An 18,908-nucleotide genomic window follows, 5' to 3' on the forward strand; every position below is an offset into this window, starting at 1 on the left:
AGTGTTAGAATATTGCCTGTTACTAATACATGTAAGTTTTCTGAAAGTGAAAATATCATGTGCTTATTTGAAAGAGATGATTCTTAGGCTGTAGAGAGAAGATTAAAATCTTTCTTTCAACTCAAAGTCTAGTCCTTAAGTTACAAGCAGTGAATTATTTTTATGATGGTAAAAATCTAAGATGTTCTTTTAATTAAAAGTCTTGGGGTGGAGCCTGTGGATAAAGATGTTATTCGGAAGCCTCCAAGAAATTTGAAGGACAGCATTCTGACCAAAAACCTGATTGTTAAAATACTGGTTTCATCAGTAATTATTGTGTGTGGAACACTGTTCGTCTTCTGGAGAGAGGTACGACAAAAGTACAAAGCTTAAGGCAGTAACAAACTAATTTAAAAGAAGTCCTTTTTATACCAGCAGTTGGAATTCAGAATTTGTGTGAACTCAGTTGCAAGTTTTGTCCATGCTTATTTAATAATCTATTCAGCTAGTAGATTAGATTTTTGAAGTAGTTATTGAAATGAGGAATACAGTTTTATTCCCCTATCTGTATTTTAACACAGACTTTTACAGGTCCCAAATCTATGTGGGAAAACTTGGCCCATAGAAAGTACTTGTACAAATCTTCTAGCCAGACTGTTATGAAACAGCCATTTGACTTTCATTTCCCAGTAGAGAAAAATGTTGTTTGAACTTTTGGTAGTGCATCATAGAATTCTTGGTATTCTATGTGCTTGCATAAATTTTTGCCAAGAGGCTTCATTTAATCACAGCTTGGAATTACAAATTGTTTTAAGTTACAGGTGTGTAATTTTTGCTGTATGATTTATTAGATCAGCTTGGGGCAAACAAGTTGCTTTTACTTTCATTTACTAGCTAGTAGAACTTGAATTATTGTAATAGCTTTGTTTAGTTGTGGATGGTTTAAAGCATGCTAAAGCCATTTCATTTTCTTTTGTTGGCAGTTGAGAGACAATGTAATAACGCCTCGAGATACAACCATGACTTTCACCTGTTTTGTATTTTTTGATATGTTCAATGCTTTGAGTTCTAGATCTCAGGTAAGTGAGTCGTATTGTCCATTTACACAGTATTTACATAATAAGCAGGATTTTCTTTGAGGGAGGATCTTGCTGTGTTTGTTTCAAATGTTTTCCTGCTGATTTACTTCACATCTGCTATTAAGCTTCAGAGTTTCACATATTTACTAGGTAGGATTTCTTAAATTACAGATAAGTATTGGTTTCCTTAATTTGTTTGTGATGCAGAGCTGGTAGTAATGCTTCTGTCCTGACAGGAGCAAGAAAATTTTTATTAAAAGCTGAAGTGTGATGGTCCTTTGTATTGCTGTGTACACTTGGTTGGTTGGTGTGGGTTTTTTCCTGCAAATTTTGTCAGTTCAGCATCCTTGCCAGAATCTGAAACTTCTTGAAGGCCTTAACTTTTTTATTTTGTAATCCTAAACCCATAACCCAAAGAAAATTTCTTAAACTATCTTTTCTGTCTGTATTTTTGTTTTAAGGAAACAAGTCTGAAATTTTGTGCTCGTTGGAGAAAAGTACACTGCTAGTGTATGTTACTATATTTACTCTAATTTGCAGTCTATTTTCTGATGTGAATTGAATTGTCAGGGTCAACAAAAACACCTCTTTCTAGTGTAGAGGGCAACTTCTAATGCACTGTACTTGCAGAAAAGTGAGCTCAATATACAAGTCGTTGACTATGAAGATGAGATTTGTATTCTGTTTACCAGAGAGAAAATGCAATTAGCCTGTTCAAGAACTTGTTCTGGATTATCTAGAAGGTCAACAATAATTTTTTACTTCCTTCTAAAAGCCTGGATGAACAGAAATTGTAGTTATGAATTATTTTCTTGTCTAGATAATTAAGACTACATGTACAGTGTAACATGTTGTTCATTTTACAGGCAAAATCCGTGTTTGAGATTGGACTTTGCAGTAACAAAATGTTCTGCTATGCCGTCCTTGGATCTATAATGGGGCAGTTATTGGTCATTTACTTTCCTCCACTTCAGAAGGTTTTCCAAACAGAGAGCCTGAGTGTCTTGGGTAAGAACAGTTCCATTTTCAAACTTGTACATTAAGGATTAAGTTATAAATGCATTAGCTGATGGTTCTGTAAGAGCACTTTCTGGCTGTTCACATACAACAGGAATACAAAGCCTGCTGACTTTTTTTTTTAAATAATCCTTTTAGATGTTTTCTTTGGGAACTGTAATTTAAATGCATACGGTACACAACTTATCAGTGCGTTCTTAAATTTCTTAGGTGCTTATGTATATTAGGGTTTTTAATATAAATTTTGATGCAGGCAAAAATTAAGTACAGCATTTATTGAAGGTTTTTAAGCACTGTTAATCTTGTTATTTAGCAAGTTTTTTCTCTAAATATGAACACCTTAATTAGAAATCTTGGTCCTTTATTAAATAATCAACTGCATTGTCATAGGATAAATAGGCATGAGGATTTTAAGAAGCTATAGATACATAATGCTGTTGGCCTCAAGACTTAAGTTTATTACTTCTGCGGTTTTCTGGAGTTAAAAATAAATCATTGTCATGAAATACATGGGTTTTATGTAATTATTTTTATTGTGGTGTCATTTTTAATATCTATATTTTTTCAGTATGAAGCCAATTATCTTGTTTAGTGTTCTTTGTTTTCATAGGTGTTAATTAAAATAGGGTTATGAAATATTTAAAAAGTTTGAAATCTCATGCCTGTACTTATGATTTGCGCATAAACTATGCATGTTCATTTTCTGATCCTGCAAAAATTGATTCTTGCTTCATTTCTCCTGAACTCACACAATGATTGGGAAACAAATTGAAAGTCTTGTGAGTCTTGTTCTTCTGTAAGTCTGCCCTTAGCCTTAAGTAGCAAATTTAAAAAAGGCTAATAATCTCTTTCCAGATTTACTGTTTCTTCTGGGACTCACTTCCTCTGTGTGCATAGTGACTGAGATCATAAAGAAGTTTGAAAGAAGCAAGGAAAAGATCCAGAAACGTGGAAGTTCTTCTTCGTCAACTTCGTCTTTTCTTGATGTATGATGCATATTGCATTCTTTTGTTTGCAAACTTAGGGATTGCTGTCTAAAGATGTAAGAGAAAGCAAAACAATATTTGGAGGATAAAGAAATCCTGAGGGCTTTTGACAAGTCCTTTGTTTCACTGGCTAATGATGAACGTTCATGTTTCAAGACTGTTTAGAATTTAACTTCCAGTTGTGGGAGTAACAAATGAAATTATGCAACTTTGGTAACATTTTTCCTCAAACAAATTTACTTTTGAGATTGAATGGGATTTTGTGCGTGGGGGGTTAATTTAAAGAAAGATCTAAGCCTGAGTCCCATTTTCTGCACTTAAAAGATATAACTGTGTAAAATCCTTCTCTTAGATATAAATATTTTAGTTTGTTTTTATTTAAAACATTGTACTATTTTACTTTTATGGTGGTGGGACTTCGCTACTAATACAAGGATAAAAAAATATTTCAGAGGCATTCCACTGGGTTTAGCGTCTGTCACAAGAGTGCCATATTCTAGCTACTGTATTTATTTACTTTATCCTGCAATGTGTAAGCGGCTCAAGTAGCTTGTGCTACAGTTTTTTGTATCCCGAGTTTTTTTTGCACAGGATGTGATCGCTGTCGGATCACTGTTTTTCTTTTTCTGTGATTGAAAAGCCTATACTGCAATTTGAAGTAAATGTTTGCTTTTCTTAAAAGTGTGTTGTCTCTTTGTTTTAAAAGAAACTGGCGTTTACACCAGATTAGCATGCTTGTTTTGATATAATAGTAGATACAAGCTTTGTTTCATGTCTTGTTCCATATTTACTTTAGCTTATGACTGTTAGATCATTTGAGTGATTATAAGACAGTACTGTTATTGAAATAATTTGTAGTGTATTGAATTAGAAAATGAATGCACTAATCCTCACTCTAATGGCAAAAACCCCCACCCCTCTTTCAAAGAAGTTTGGTTTTCCTTCTTCTACCTTCTTCCACCCTGATCATAAAAATAAACTTTTTACTGGTAGTGTAACTTAAAATTTTAACCTACAGAATGACTTTTTGTGGCTAGAAAAGCATTGTAATAGATGTGTGTCTTTGTTAAAAGTATTTTTAATATATGATAATGTCTGAATACTCTAATATTCACTGATTGGGAACGGTGTTCTTCCTTAAAATAGACTTGCAGCTGTTGTCTTCTCATCAGAGTAGGACTCGTCATCCCTTGAGGAAATGGAAGGAACAATCACCTAGAGAATCTTGAAAAGAGGATGTCTAAGATCCCTTGAGGGAGTTGGAGAAGTAATGGTATCTCTTTTGCTTGAAAGCACATGGATACACATCTTTTCACACTGTAGCCTGAAAGTGTAGCATTGATGCTGGCTCTGGGCCATGCTGTCATGATGGTCATCCTGTTGGTTAATTGAGGAATTGTTGTAAACAGGCACTGGGGTATTTCTGCACTTACCTTTGCGGCTTGCCCCACATGCTATGCTCAAAATCTGGGGAGTTCATGGAAAACAAGGCAGTTTGGAAAGTGCTGTGTTAATTTCTCTGCTAAGAGGTTATTTTAATTGTTCTCATCTTTTTTCCTCTGGAGATTCCCAGACTTGGTGCGGAAGTGGGGCTGCAGGCAGGACGTTGAGTGCACCACTGAATCTGCTTTACACATGCAATTCATCCATTGCTCTGGCTGACCCTGGGCCTGCTCAATATGCGTATGTTACCTGGAGTACCAATGTGTTGGAGATCTAATTGTGTAAAGGCAAAGACTGCAGCGTATGGCCCCCGTCTCTTCCTGCAGGGTGTGATGTGAACCTACTGAGCTGGTAGGGTCATCTGAACAAGATGACTTCTTACAGAAATACTCTTATGTTTTCAAGCAAAAGTTTATTTCCAGCAGTTTTGCCTTTCAGAATTTGAACAGATTTGTCAGTGTTCCTCCTATTGAATTATTACAGTCTTTGGCAAGTGGGGCTGTAGTTGTTCAGTATTGTTGTAGTGTGTTCTGTATTTCAGTACAATTTCAGAACACTTATTAATAAATCCTTAGTATTCTTCAGTAAAGACAGATAATAAAAACTGACAATGCATGCTCATGAAGAATCTCTTGAACGAATTTTGGTTTTGCGAAAGTACAGCAACTATACCTTTCACATAGTAAGGCTTAACTTGTTGATACTCTTCAATGGGATTTGACTGCTTTGTGCTCTGCACTTGGTCTTGGAGTCCCAGAAATCCAGTAAGTACAGAAGTGCAGATGAACACCAATTTGTCATCTTAGCTTGGAAGTGTTATTGCCTAGTCTTCAAAACAAAGTTTATGAGGCACCCCTTTCCCATGACAAGTCTTGCTTTCTGAATAAGGCATGTCAATCTAGACAAAAAAATAAAATTTCTGTCTCTTAAGAACAATTAATTCTGCCTTCTTGCAGGGTGAACTTAATAGAATGCAATTCACTTTAAATATGCCAAACTAAGTTTTGCTGTGTTTTTCCAATGGAAGATGAAACAATAATAAGTAATTCATCTAGCTCTATCTCATTACTTAGGAAAAATGCATGGACTAATTTCCATTGCCATTTTTCAGCTCCACTCTTGATCATTACCACCTAACGGCAAGTTTGAGAGATGTTTCTCCAGAACAATTGAATCAATAGTGGGATTTTTCCACAAAAATTGAGGCATTTAATGTGGGGTGAAAATAGACAGCAATGAAGTAATTTAGCTGCTCTTCCTAAGTATGGAATAGAGAACTTTTCAGTTTTAATAAGAGCCCTTTATTTTTTTATTTTTCCACCAAAGAAAATAGAAAACCTATAATGACTCAAAGAGGAAAACTGGGACATTTGATTTAAATTCTGCATAGTAACCCTAGAATCAGTAATTATTTTCTTCTGCATACAGGATTGGTGTTTGCAATGAGGTGTATTTCATTTTATCAGCAACAAAGAACAGCCAAATTGTGCATTGAGAATACATTTCCAGTAGAGTAATTCTTAATCATAGTGTCAACGCTCCCAAAGGTATTCTCAAAATGTCATGTGATCATAGCAGCATTTTTATCCAAAAGTGGAATACTTGAGTTTATCCCAGTCTTCCGAACTATCTAATTGAAAATACTGCTTCCAAGCAAGTCTCAGGAATTTTTGTTCCCCAGCATTTTTCCAGTGTGGGGTTCAGAGTAAATTAGATCTGTCTTCTCACAGCACTAACAAAGTGGAATCAAACATGCCTGTATTTTTATATTTAAGACTTACTTTAAATGTGACTGTTTCTGATCCTTAAAAACCGTAAGGAATTAAAGCTTGGTAAAATGAAACACATGGGATCATAACGGATCAGAGGATGATTTGAATGAATAAGGATTTACGGTTTAGTTACTAAAATCAAGAACTTTAAATTTAACCACCCTCAAAGTCACGTGATGGAAATGTGACTTTGCAGACAGCTGCAAATTAAAGTCTATTTAGAAATGGGTTGTAGAGTTCTAGTAACTTGCTGTATGGTTGAGCATAGGTGCCATCTGCTGGTACTTTAATAAGTAGCAGTTTTGTACTGGAAGATGTTAAATATTGCTATCTAAGACTGTATCTCAAAAGTAGTCTCATTAATTTAATAGATGTTAAATCAATTCTTTGCTCATTGAATATATTATGGCAGTATCAAGACTCAGCTGTATGATATCGGAGACCCTTCCTGTAAGTCACAATCTAGTGAGTTACTTCCATGTGGATAGCTGTCAGGTAGGGAACATAACTGAGACTGAAAACTGAGCACATGATGATGCATGGATCAGGCTTGAATTCTGCTAAGTAATGGGCAAAACTTTAATGATTAAAGGTGGAAATAATGATTTTCCTCAATGTAAGAAAAGGTATATGGATTCTTGAGGAGAAAAAACACAAATACAGTAACTGGATTTCACATGGGGAAGACACTGGAAAAACAATGGTTTTATAAGAAAAACATTTATGTAAATTGACTGATTTTGCTGGAAAGTTAGCTAAGACAAAGCACTGAGAAATACTGATGATGTAGCATTTTTCAAATATAACTTGTTTTCCAGTATTACCATGTTGATAGTAAGGGTTTATCAAGTAACTTAGTGTACATCGGGGCAAGTTAAACAGGTCTATTAACCTTTCTCTAATGGCTATAGAATTAACTTGAATGACAATGGCAGAAGAGCATAGAAAATTACTCTGAATTAGCAAACCTGCTGAAACTTGCTACTATGTGATAGCTTTGTGTGTGCATGTGTTTAACATGGGGGGGGGGGGGGAATAGAAAGAACAGAAGCTGAAGTTTCTCCCTGAATATAGTTCAGTACCTATAATACTGCAAGCACAACTTAATTGTGAGCGAATAAAGATCGCTCTCCCTGAAAGTACAAATACTCTACCTGTAAAGACTGATTCTACTGTATTTTTAAACTTGTCAATTTACATTTTAATCTGATCTGTAAGATTGTAATCACTGTGTTCCTCAAATACAAACTTAAAAATCAGACTTCTTGAAAGTTAGAAGCTAGAAGTTACAGCACCTCTTTTAACCTAAAGACTGTCTTTTAACCTAGGACTGTTAGTTACAGAAAAAGTAAATAAAAAAAATTTCCTGAAGCAAGAATTGTTGCTAAAGATTGACTCAGGAACTTGGGTGAGAACAGCTGAGCAAATTCCAATAGTCACATTTAATAGAATTTCTTCAATCTGCATGGCATTAAAAGTTATTTCAGGAATAACATTTTCAGTCATCCACTCCAAGTGATGTAAACCTATTAACACTGCATAAATGCTGAGTTTCTGGTATAGCACACCTGATAGCCTTTTTTTTCTTATTAGATGCTTTCTTCTTTTTGCAGGACTCAGATTTGGTCTTGCACATTTTCTGAAAGAAGTCTGGAGATACAGTTGACTCTACTGTATTTAACAAAACCTGATAAAGCTGAGACATTTTTGGAGATGAACTAAACAGATTTTCCACTGAAGGTGTTGATTTAAGCTCTTGATAAAGTCTGTGCACAAGGGCCCCACTGTAAAGCCTGTTCAAAGGAAGGAGAGAATTGTCATTTGGAATCGCACCTCAGCAGGACAGGTACAGAAACATGCTGCTTACTGAAAAAACAGATCTTAACTATATGCAGGATCCAACAGTGGGCTCCCAAGGGATACCTATTCTACTCAGTATTTTCCTCCATATTAATACCTCTAAAGAAGGGAGTTCAAATGTAGTAAAATTGGACAAAGGAGTTTGACACAGAAAGTAAGACGTGAACACATTTCATCAGGGGCTTGGGTGGAAAGCAGATCTCTGAAACATCCTTACCTAGTTAGGTCTGGCTCAGAGAGAGGAGTGCAAAGTAGCTGGTTGAGATACAGTCCCATCTGAAGACAGCACTGCCACTGGCAAAAACTGTGTGCAGCATCTAAATCAAAGTCTTTATTTTGCGATTTCTCTTCCTTCCATTTTAGAAATTTGTTATATGCAATACTGTCATCTTCAGCACATACAACTGTGGGATCTAGGTAAAAAATGACATGCAAATGAATGTTGTGCTGTGAACAGGATGAAAGGTGTCTGCAATGTATAGGGTCTTCAAACTTCCAGATCTATTTCAGGAAGCATTCGTAATGTTTTCAAGTGTCTCAAACTGAACTTTTAAGACACAGAATTAAGTAAATATTCAAGTATCAATATCCATGAGAATTTGAAATTCTGGAATCAGGAATTCTATTTGTTAGGTAATTTGCTATGCTGTTCTGTGAGTGGATCAATGCCAAACAAGATTTCCATCTCCCTCCCACCCACTTGGGAAGCAGGTGGCAACCATGTCAGTCCTGTTTCTATAAACTAGAACCTAAAGAAACTGTATAACCCTGGCATGTGTAATATTTGCCATCAAATGAAGGACTCCTAGAGGAAATGGCACCATAACTCTAATAGGTATAAATATTACTGAAACAATTTCTGTGATAATTTAGTACTTTCAAATTCTCTCAATGCACAGTGCCTGTGCAACTCAGCATTTTTAAGTATAGATGATTTTAGAAACTCGAGAAAAAAATCTATCTGAATGCATTAATAGTTATTATCTTTTGATGAATGAATGTTGTTTATTTTTTGTAACTTTCGTATCTAAATTTTTTAGTCCTAAAGAAAGCATTTATAAATGCAAATTAGTGTTTTACAAGATGGCAAAGCACTTTCACCTATATAAAATGGTAAATTGATGGCTAGCACTTTCTCTGCTCTGTATTAATGCAAAGAATGTGACACCTCAGGATATAGTGTAAATCAGTGCTAATTCATATGGACAACTTGCCATAAATGAGGAAAAATTAATTATGACTTTCATAGTAGCCGAACATCTAAAATTGCATTCTTTGGAGACATACCTGGATCATTTGTTATCTTGTGCAGTTCTCCAGATACTATCATTAGAAGTAAAGCCTTTAATTGATGCAACTTAATTTTTGGCTCTGAACAACATATCCAGTAACACGTCACAGCAACAGGGAGTTGTAAGTGACTGGGGATAGATTCTAGAAAACTGATTTTCACTCCTAGAGTTTCCAGCAAAAGCATCTGACGGCATGACATGGGCACCTGAAAATAAATTAAAAAATTGGAGTGGAAAAATAAAGGTAAGAGCCTTTATTTGCTGTGAGCAATTTCCAAAAGGCAAATAAGCTTGTGTTTAAACTAGCTAGGACTTCATGCTTTCGATAAAAAATAATTTAAGTCTCACAGATATTCTGAACAGGAAATATTTTTTAAATACTACTTAAGTTTTAAAAACTACACAGTTAAATGTTAGGTACAAGGATAAAAGTAATTTTTACAGTTGCCTGAGGTTAGATTTTAAGAGGTTTCAGAGTTGTCTTCTAATCAGGTGACTTAACTTTTACACAGGAGTTTAAATTGACTTGCTTGGAAAATCTTGTAACCATAATGCATTAAAATTACTTTGGTATGGCAAATACATATAAATATATAAACTTCTTCATTTTGTGCCTCTTAGAAGTTACCCTTGCTTTGTGTGATGTAATGGTGATGTCTGTTCTTGGTATGTTGAAAACATGCTTACCTGTAATCACAATGAAATCCTTCGTGTGAAGCTTGTATTTTTCACCTGCAATGTATTAATCCCTAACACATGTTCCCTCCTTGTGCTATTTAACTTCTAAAAAGTGGTGTTACAAACTTTGTAACTTCATGCATGCAGCAGAATCGCAGCAGGCTGTTCAATTGTAATTCGAGTGCTTTGTGAACCTTGATTTAGGATGGCTTTACCTATTCTTAGGCAGACATCCCCAGAGCAGAAGACAAACTGAAGCCTAGAGCACTTCAAATGCTGAATAACCTTTCTTCTTCTAACCTTCTGTTGAACTGGTAATTCCCATATATTTAGTAAGAGTTGTTACAGTAGCAGAAACTCAAATTCCTTGAACAGCATACCTACCAAGACCAAATTAAGGTGTCATTAATGTTTCTTAAAATCCCAAAACGTGATTTTTCAAACTCCTAAGTGTTTGCATGTTGCTCGTTTAAAAGGCCTGTAATAACCACCTGTGTAAAATAACCTGTATGTAGGCCTTTGGATCCATAGCTATCTGTAGCATTTAATGGTTGCAGTAGTAATAAACTTGGTTCTTAAATGAAATAGCCACCAGCAAGTAATAAAAACATACAGCACAGCCCACACATGGATAGAGCATGTGGCTTAAATATGCAGTATTAACAGACACAGGTTGTTGTTTTGTTTCTGAAATTACTGCATACAAAACCTCAGTTATGCAGCTTTGGGAATGGGTGATTACTTTCCATTCACAGCAAGAGTTAAGTCTTAATCATTAGAATTTAAATATACAGAATTGCTAATGGTGACTAGAACTAAGCTAGTACAAAGTTACTTGAATTACAAGCTGTTTTTCAGGTGCTGTTCTGTCTGAAAAGCCGCAGGGGTCCACATTAGCAGGATGCATACTTGTGGCAGGTAAAATTGCTGGGCAGCTGCAAGATTCATACATGAAATAATGGTGATTTTTAGCAAAAAAGCATGGGTCAGATTTTGTTTCAGAACATTGCTCTGAAACATCCATAGCTTGACGAAATATAAATTTCACAAAACTGAGTTCCTTCCTATAATTAAAAAGCAAGTATTAGTGTAACAGAATACATAGGATGAAGGAAGAGCTTAGAATGGAAAATTTAGGCAATACTACACATACACACAAGGAAGTCTTCATATAATTTGTCTTGATACACTTGGGGTGGGAAGGGAAGAAGAAAAAGGCAATCTAAGTAGTTTTTCAAGTATCACAGGCCAAGCTCAGAGCCCTGTATTAAATAGTTACTGAATTAAATAGTTCCTGAGGTGGCTTAGTTCAGGCACGACATTTAGTGACCAGTTGGCAAACACGAGTACCAACTATTGTTTTGTCACTCGTGAAACACTGTTAACCGTGAACTGTTGTGACAACCATTTACCTCCATTAACTTGTCCAAAGGAAAATGATCATCACAAAAATCTGTGGGTAGGCTTGCTGCTTGAACAAATGTTTTTTTCAGTGTCTTTTGGAGTCTGTCAAATTCACATACAACTGGCAGCTCGTTGGTCTGCTTACTTGGAGAAGCAGCTTCAGTATTTTGAGATACTTTCATAAGCAGTCCATAGATAACTTGTCGAATGGGCAAAGCTGTGCTATGTGCGCTAGGTCTCTGCATGTTCTCCACCTGAACGTGGAGGAAGGTACTTCTTAGTATCAGGGCATCGCTGACGAATGGGGCCAGCTTACCTTTTGCCAAAGCATCGAGTACCCACTGCGGTAAGTCTGCTTTCCTGGCTGCCTCACATTCGTACTTTCCATTCTGAAAAAAGTCCTCAAGATTCACGTCAGACGGAGTATAATCCTCCATTGAAGTGCACAGAAGCTCCCTTATTTCTTCTCTCTGGTGTTTCTTAAGGTATTTCAGCACATTGTCGACAGCCTCGGTGGGTTCAGCAAACTGCGACAGCCAGTTCAGAAGCCCCTGAAGGCGGACGTGCCTCCCCCCCTTCCCCGCCGCGCACCCCCTCGGCAAGCGCACCCTGCTGAAGAACGCCTCGAGAGCGGCCAGATCAATGTAGTCGTTCCCGTGCATGACGGCAAAGAGAGGGAGCAGGCGTTTGTCCAGGTGACTGAAGTGCCTGCAGAACTTCTCCACCGAAAAGCAGCGAGCGGGAACGTAGCAGCCCTGCGCCCCCTCTCCCGCGCACACGCTCTGCCACTGGAAGTGGGTGAGGGGGCAGTAGCCGGCCGCCAGGTCGAAGACGAAGAAGTCGCTATCGAGGGAGAGGACGGGGCAGCCCCAGCGGTTGGCCAGGCCGGCGATCTCCCGGTCGGCCTCGGCGAAGCACTGCACGAAGGGCACGCCGAGCCGGCCCAGCGCCTGCACGAAGGCCTCGCGGGTCAGCAGCGGCACCAGGCAGCCGCCGTCGCCGCGGGAGAGGCCGTGGGCCGCCCGCAGCCGCTCGGCGGCGCGGCCCCGCAGCGTGGGCAGCTTCCTGTCGTCGGCGCCGCGCCCGCCGTCCAGCACCACGAAGGGGGCGACGCGGCAGGCCTGCAGGCTGCCGAAGAAGTCGCGCACGGCCGCCGCGAAGGGGCCGTAGTCGCCGCCGCGGCGGAAGTCGACGGCGGAGGCGAAGCACAGGCGGTGGTAGAGGCTGCTGCCGTCGATGACCAGCTTGGTGTCCCTCACCCGCAGCTCGGTGAAGAACGCCCCGCGCTCCTCCACGAAGCTTGTCAGACCCTGGATGCCCATGGCGGCGCCCGCCGCCCCCGGAACGGCGCCCCGCCGCCGGAAGCAGTGCTAGGAGTGACAGGGGAGCGCCCCTTCCTCTCCCCGCCCACTGGCTCACAGCACGCGTGCGCGGCGTCTCCTAGCGACCGAGCCGCAAACAGGGGCCTGGCGGAGCGGCCGGGGCGGGCACCTTCCCCGCGCAGCCCGGTTTGGCTCCCGGGGCCGGGCGAGGTAGGAGGCTGTGGCCGCTTCCTCTTTTGCCCCGGGCTGGCAGCGTCCTGCCTCAGGCCATCCCGAGGGGAGCCGGGGGACCCTGGGGGACGGTAGTCCTCGCCGCAGGCGGCTCTGGCGGCCGTACGGGGCCGGGCGCTGGAGGGACGGAAACCGGTGGGGAGGTGGCGTACCTGTCGGCGAGTCCAGCGGGGTCCCGGGGAGCACTGCTTTCCCCGGAGGGGTGGGGAAGGGGGAGCGGATAGAGGCATGCCGTCCTCGCCCCTCTGTGTGAGGGTAGCTGAGCGGGGCAGCGGGGAGACTTCTTACCTGCGTGTGTCCCCAGGTCCTCGGAGCGTGGATTTTGAGTCTTACGCGGTCCGTTAACAAGGTAATAACATCTCTGAGGTTGTCCTCGGGGATCTCGGCTTCCCGAGTGTGCCTCAGGGGTTAATTAGCCTCTTCGGTAGTCGAGTACTTTTGACCTTCTTTTACCATCAGCTGCAAGCTCCTTGGCTGCTGACACTACTAATAAAATCTTTCTTAGTTATCCTTTCTCTGGGAGCGGTAAAAAAACTGAGCCAACTGAGATGATGTTACTTTAGACTTGGGTAGGTTTATAAAGATGTTGCAGAAAATAACAATGGAGCCAGTGTTCAGGAGTTAATTTTTTTAAAATGAAGGAAAAAACCCTAGGAGGACCTCATTTTTTAACTTTTCAAACAGTTTAAAGGAGTAGGCCAGTGAAGTCATTCACAGGAAAAAAATCAAGGTAGTAAATACTGAGGATATTTTGAGTTTAAATACAAAAACTCTGGAATTTGGACTGCAAGGGGTGGGGGGTAGCAAATATTGATGTAGCACAGGGGTTCTTAAGGAATAAAAAAAAAACATGGTAGAATGGGAAAATGGCCTTGACTGGCAAAGAAGGGTTTACCTTGGAGGCAGAAAGCGTCGGCGTACGTTAGCTGTTGCTAAAGAAACCTGAAGGTTACGTAAAGGCAATGAAAACCAGTGTGTGTCTTATATAAGCAAAGGAAGGTCAGGGGAAGAAGTGGAGATGCTGTGTGCTTAACATGTGTAGGTGGAACTATGAAACCCTGAAAAACAACTTTGCTTTAGCTTACAACAAAAAAAGAGGAATGAGATTTAACTCTAGCCACGGAAGAAGGAAAAATAAAGAAAGTGATCCAGACAATGTAATTGCATTAGTTTGGCATCAGCAGCCTGCCAGGCTCTAGAATGGGGTGTGGGGGGAGAAAATTAAGAACATAAACTGTTTACCAGAGTGTTACTGGATAGGCCATACTGGGATTTTTGAGGAAAAGGGGGCTGGAGAGTTGATTTATTTGAGTTATCTTTAGTTGTTCTGAACTTTAATGAAGCAACTGATGTACTGCTGGTTCAGAAATACTTGCTCAGGGGCAGAAGATGGACAGTGGTAAAAAAACACAAGGAAGGTTGGGCTCAAGATTTGAGTGAGATAGGAGAGGCTGCCAGTTTGTATACTTCTCAAAGAATCAGTCAGTCTTATGGTTGAGTCAGGCTGTAGAGTCTATTGACTCTTACAGGGTATTTCTTTCAAATGTGGTGGCTCAGCAATCCATCTCTTCTATGCTATTAAAATGTGCCTGTGACACCACAACGGCAATCACTGGCCCTTGCCTTATAACACTATTCAGCAGTAGATACCAAAGCATTTCACAAAGTTATATGATAGTTATTACTATTAGTATATATAGAGGGAAATCGAAGCATAGAGAGTAGCAGGTTGGAGGCAGGATTGGAAATAAAGCACAACAATTAGACTCAATGAGCTACTTGACCTCAAGTGTGATATTGTGGTGTAAAGGATTGTGATACATTCCTAGGGCCCAAGTAAGTATGAAAATTTGAAGGTGAGCAGTGGTAAGTGACTCTTCTCTAGAAAAAAGGAATAGATAGCTCAGCAGTTTTTGTAAGTGTAGTTATTTCTAAAGGTTACATATTTCAAAGCTATTCTGTTTGGAATTTATGAAAGCATCCATAAAACAGCAACTTCCTAGGAGAATAGAATAGTACATGAGAAATATGTAAACTTTTCAGAACTGGCAATGTAATATTTTATGGAGTTCATCTTCCTGCCCTCCCCTCCCTCAGACCTCAACATGATCCATTTATGCTTCCTCAGCAGATTTGGAGTTACAGAAGAAGTAATTTTCTAGCTGACATTCTTTGCTTAGCATCTGCGTTTCAAAATTTTTGTCACTGTTGCTATCTGAAAGAGAATATAGAAACAGAATCTCAGGAGTGCTTTTGTTTAAAAAACATTTTGTATCATCGTTAAGATGGCTTGTAGTAATTACAATTTGGCTGTGTTTCATAATACAGTGATACTGCAATGTTAGGCTTTTTGGTACAGTGTGACAGCAGCTCAGCAGATGGATATTAAAATAGGTTCTTGCACACACACACACACCCCCCGTTGTTGTAAGATACAGACTTGCAATCTTCATTTAGGCTCTGCATTTTTTATGAAGTGAAGACAGTGACTTGGAACCAGCAGTTATACAGCTTTTAAAATTAAGCAATTTGTCTTTTCTCTTCCAAACCAAAAAAAGGTATTTTGATGTGCTTGCATTGACATTAAGATGCTATGGTGAACAAACCCAGTGTAGGCACACTGTACTGCAGCAGGCAGGGCTGATCGACAGTAGTATTAGTTGTACCGATTGTAGGATCCTGCACCATCTTTATTTGTTCCAAAGAATCCTCAAGCACAAATGATGCAGGTAGCATTATATAAAGGCAAGGTAATGAAAGCAATATAGTCTTATTATGTGCGGTGAAACACCTACCCTTTATCATTTGGAATGAGGAAGGTTGAGTAAACAAAGTTATTCTAAACTCATGTCCAGTTATTGAAAATGACAGAAACACTAGAGGTTTGCCTTTGCAGTCCCTATGGTTGCAGAATTAGGACCGCAATTAGACAAGAATTCCGAATCAAAGCTAAATTGTTAGAAAGGTGGGTCAAAAAAGAATTATTACAGCAAAGGAGAAATTAAGAACTTTTGGAAGAATTGGGTTTTATCGAAGGTCTTGTAGGCTTGTGTGTAGACACAAAGCTCTAATTTGCAGAAGATATTAGTAGAGTATCATACAGAAGCTGAGGTCAGCACTGAAACAGATGGTGAAATCTGAGGGGCAAATGAAAGAGCAGAGAAACCAGCTTTGTAGTTATTGATGAGAGTGAACTTAAATTACGGGTAGAGATTATGCTTCAGTATATATAAGAATAATGAAACTTGTATCCTGAAACGCAGATTTTTTGGTGTCAGGTACCATGGTGGTATAAAGACAGGTGGTGAGTTAAGAGTGCCATATCTCGGGGAACTGTCAGGTGAAATACACGTGTAGTTGTCCTTGCAAAAAGCACTTGAACTTTTAAATAAATTAATGTATAAGCACCTGCATTTCATTTCCCCTGTGTTATCACTTCAGTGAATTCATTTAAGGTTGATTTAGAGGAACGCTGACTATGTCACATCTACATTACTTGGAGTTTCTTTATCAAATCTGCTGTCCACAGCTTAGCAACTAATAATTCCACTTAATTTGTGTTTTGCTGCGAGCTGAGCACTGTAAACACTGCCATAAAATTAATTCTAAGATTTTAATAAGAATAATACATTGACAAATCAATTCTTTTTTCTGTTTCAAGTGTTTCCTGTGAACATCCATGGAAGAGTAAAAGGATTTGAAAGCTACATTCTAGAGAAATTTGTGTAGTTTCTGTTACACAGAGAAATGCTGAAATTTCAAGAAACTGCTAAGCATGTCACTGTTGCCAGATTTAATTCTGCTTGCTCAGATGCTATGATTGCAAGAAGATACACTATTCAGAGAAAACTTGGCAATGGAAGCTTTGGAAGTGTATATCTGGTTTCTGATAGAAAAGCAAAACAAGGAGAAGAATTGTAAGTAAACCCCTCACATAATTTAAATAAAAATGTTTGGAACATACTTCTTGCATTGTAGATGTTTTCTTTGCATGTGTCTCATCTCTCAGTTTGGTATTACATTGCAGCCTTAACTGTTTAACTTCAGTGAGGACGTAAGATAGGAGCAGACTTTATGCTGACTCAGCATTCTAACTGAATATGGTTTTGTTTAAAATAGTTTATCCGATATGTCTAGCTTACTGCACTTTTATCTAAATCCCTTTTAATTCACTTGTGGAAGACGGAGTGGAGGTAGGTAGAAAATCTCAGACCCTCATCTCCATAGTGATGTACACCTCTGAAGCTTTGTAACAAATAATAAAAACAGTAAAAATATATGCAAGTTACCTATTCCTCAGTGTCATACCTTGGACAAGTTGCTAATACAAGATATGTGCTGTGGAAATGACCCTTGTATTTACTCAGAACGGAGCTAAATTTTATCATTGTCCTGACAAGGAGCAGAGCAAAGGTATATGGCAGGTTTCACAAATTTGCTCTTCTTCTTTGTAACAAAATTGTTTGTTAAAGGTTTAAAGTTTTATAATTTGTAAGCTATCATTTCATAATTATGTCAATATATAATATACGTGTGTGTAATATAATTGTATAGTTTATTTTTGAGGTCTTTGTATTTTATAAATAAACTCGGTTCTTGAAGTTCTTTCTTCAGAACACTTACTAAAGTGCTGGGCATTTGCTTTCCATCCCATTATTATCCATCTTCATGAACACAATGTTTTTGTTTTAAAAAAATGTGGGAAAAGAGAACTGTTAGTCTAATCAGGTCCAGCTACTGCAGTATCTAGCTCTATAATGCTTCATTCCATTACACATGCCCATTAAAGCATGGAACATTTAAAGGGAGCATGAAAATGTCAGAATTTCTGAATGTATTTTAATGGGCTTCCCTCTTAATTTCTGGTGACTTCTTATTTATTTAGTGTAGGTAAGTTGTTTGTTTTTTTTTTAATAACACTTAATTGGATGCTTTCAGGAATCGATTCTGTGTCATTGTAAGGACTCAGATTGTTGGAGGGGTCTCAAAAGAAACTGTGCTGTATTGATGTCCTATTTTTTTATAACTGAGTTGTCTAAATGAAACCTGAGAAGGAATAGTTACAGAAATTCCAGTAAACACCTTTCCATTTGCTGCATGCCTAACTGATAGCACTTTTTTTTTCAAATGATCAGCAAATCTTGATTTATATTTTAAATTTTTTTTTTTTTACCTGTCTGAATTTGCACAGGTCTCATCAGTTTGGTTGATTAAACCCTTTAGGATTCTGAATCCACAAGGACAAAAGAACATTTTCAGAGTGTTGACACTTCTGTATGTGAGTTTGAAGTTGGGTGCCTGGGTAACGCATTACTGGCTGGACTTCCTGTTGTGTAGAACTGTTTATCTATCAATTTGATACTTACACCAAGTGCAATTTAAATGTGAATATTTTTGGTTTTAGTCATTAAAATTTGTCAGGCTTTTTGTTTAAAGTCTGAAACATCTAATCAATGTGCTTTTCAGTGAGAAGTACATTCTTCCTTTAAATATGGTTGTCTATTAGTCCTTATTGATGGACATGTTAATGAACAATTATATGATAAAAGAGCTTTTTCTAATTAATTTGTGCCTCACTTTTGCCACTTACGACAGTGCATTCTTGGCAATATTGCTTTCATAAATGTGCAGCCAAGACATAATTCTTTCACTTGCTTTCCTTCCTTGCTTTCCTTCTACATCAGTTTACAGCTTCTCAGCTCCTTGGATTAGCGTTAGAGGCTACTAAGCTCTTAGCTTTTTCCAGCTGTCTTGTAAGACTTTTGGATCTCTCTTAGCCTTAGCTATGGTTTTCTACAAAAATGTTCTTTAATGGAAACTTTCATTAAAAACAATAGAAAATATT

The 18,908-nt window shown here is 38.6% G+C and overlaps 3 protein-coding genes across 4 annotated transcripts in view; 2 read left to right on the forward strand and 1 right to left on the reverse strand.

Annotated features, from left to right (window-relative positions):
* ATP2C1 (ATPase secretory pathway Ca2+ transporting 1) overlaps window positions 1–8,391 on the forward strand; it is a 54,164-nt gene extending 45,773 nt beyond the window's left edge. The window contains exons 25-29 of one of the 2 annotated variants that reach the window (XM_059818725.1): window positions 201–348; window positions 963–1,058; window positions 1,925–2,066; window positions 2,931–3,061; window positions 8,362–8,391. In XM_059818725.1, coding sequence (XP_059674708.1) covers window positions 201–348; window positions 963–1,058; window positions 1,925–2,066; window positions 2,931–3,061; window positions 8,362–8,391 — 547 coding nt within the window. Of the gene's footprint in view, window positions 1–200; window positions 349–962; window positions 1,059–1,924; window positions 2,067–2,930; window positions 3,737–8,361 lie in introns of those variants that run through there. The other variant, XM_009809334.2, reaches the window with a different exon arrangement.
* On the reverse strand, window positions 7,516–12,832 carry ASTE1 (asteroid homolog 1). Its single transcript, XM_059818726.1, has 4 exons — window positions 11,519–12,832; window positions 9,424–9,634; window positions 8,354–8,549; window positions 7,516–8,069 (listed from the first exon to the last, which is right to left on the reverse strand). Exons 1-4 carry the CDS (start codon window positions 12,830–12,832, stop codon window positions 7,775–7,777), a joined length of 2,016 nt encoding a protein of 671 aa, XP_059674709.1. The 3' UTR covers window positions 7,516–7,774.
* A 3,978-nt stretch (window positions 12,833–16,810) lies between these two features.
* The window catches only part of NEK11 (NIMA related kinase 11), an 87,921-nt gene continuing 85,823 nt past the window's right edge, over window positions 16,811–18,908 (forward strand). Inside the window, exon 1 of the mRNA XM_009813487.2 lies at window positions 16,811–16,980. Coding sequence (XP_009811789.2) covers window positions 16,811–16,980 — 170 coding nt within the window. The remainder of the gene's footprint in view (window positions 16,981–18,908) is intronic.

The sequence above is a fragment of the Gavia stellata genome, chromosome 6 (genome assembly GCF_030936135.1).
Source record: "Gavia stellata isolate bGavSte3 chromosome 6, bGavSte3.hap2, whole genome shotgun sequence".
Taxonomy (NCBI): domain Eukaryota; kingdom Metazoa; phylum Chordata; class Aves; order Gaviiformes; family Gaviidae; genus Gavia; species Gavia stellata.

Excerpts from the sequence above, each read along its gene's own strand:
- ASTE1 (XM_059818726.1), bottom strand. The coding sequence starts at position 12,832 with ATGGGCATCCAGGGTCTGACAAGCTTCGTGGAGGAGCGCGGGGCGTTC. Across the intron at positions 9,635-11,518 it reads CTTTGGACAAGTTAATGGAG|GTGCCCATGTCATGCCGTCA; the intron begins GTAAATGGTTGT and ends ATTTATTTTCAG. Across the intron at positions 8,070-8,353 it reads TCTGAGCCAGACCTAACTAG|GCTTTACAGTGGGGCCCTTG; the intron begins GTAAGGATGTTT and ends TCCTTTGAACAG.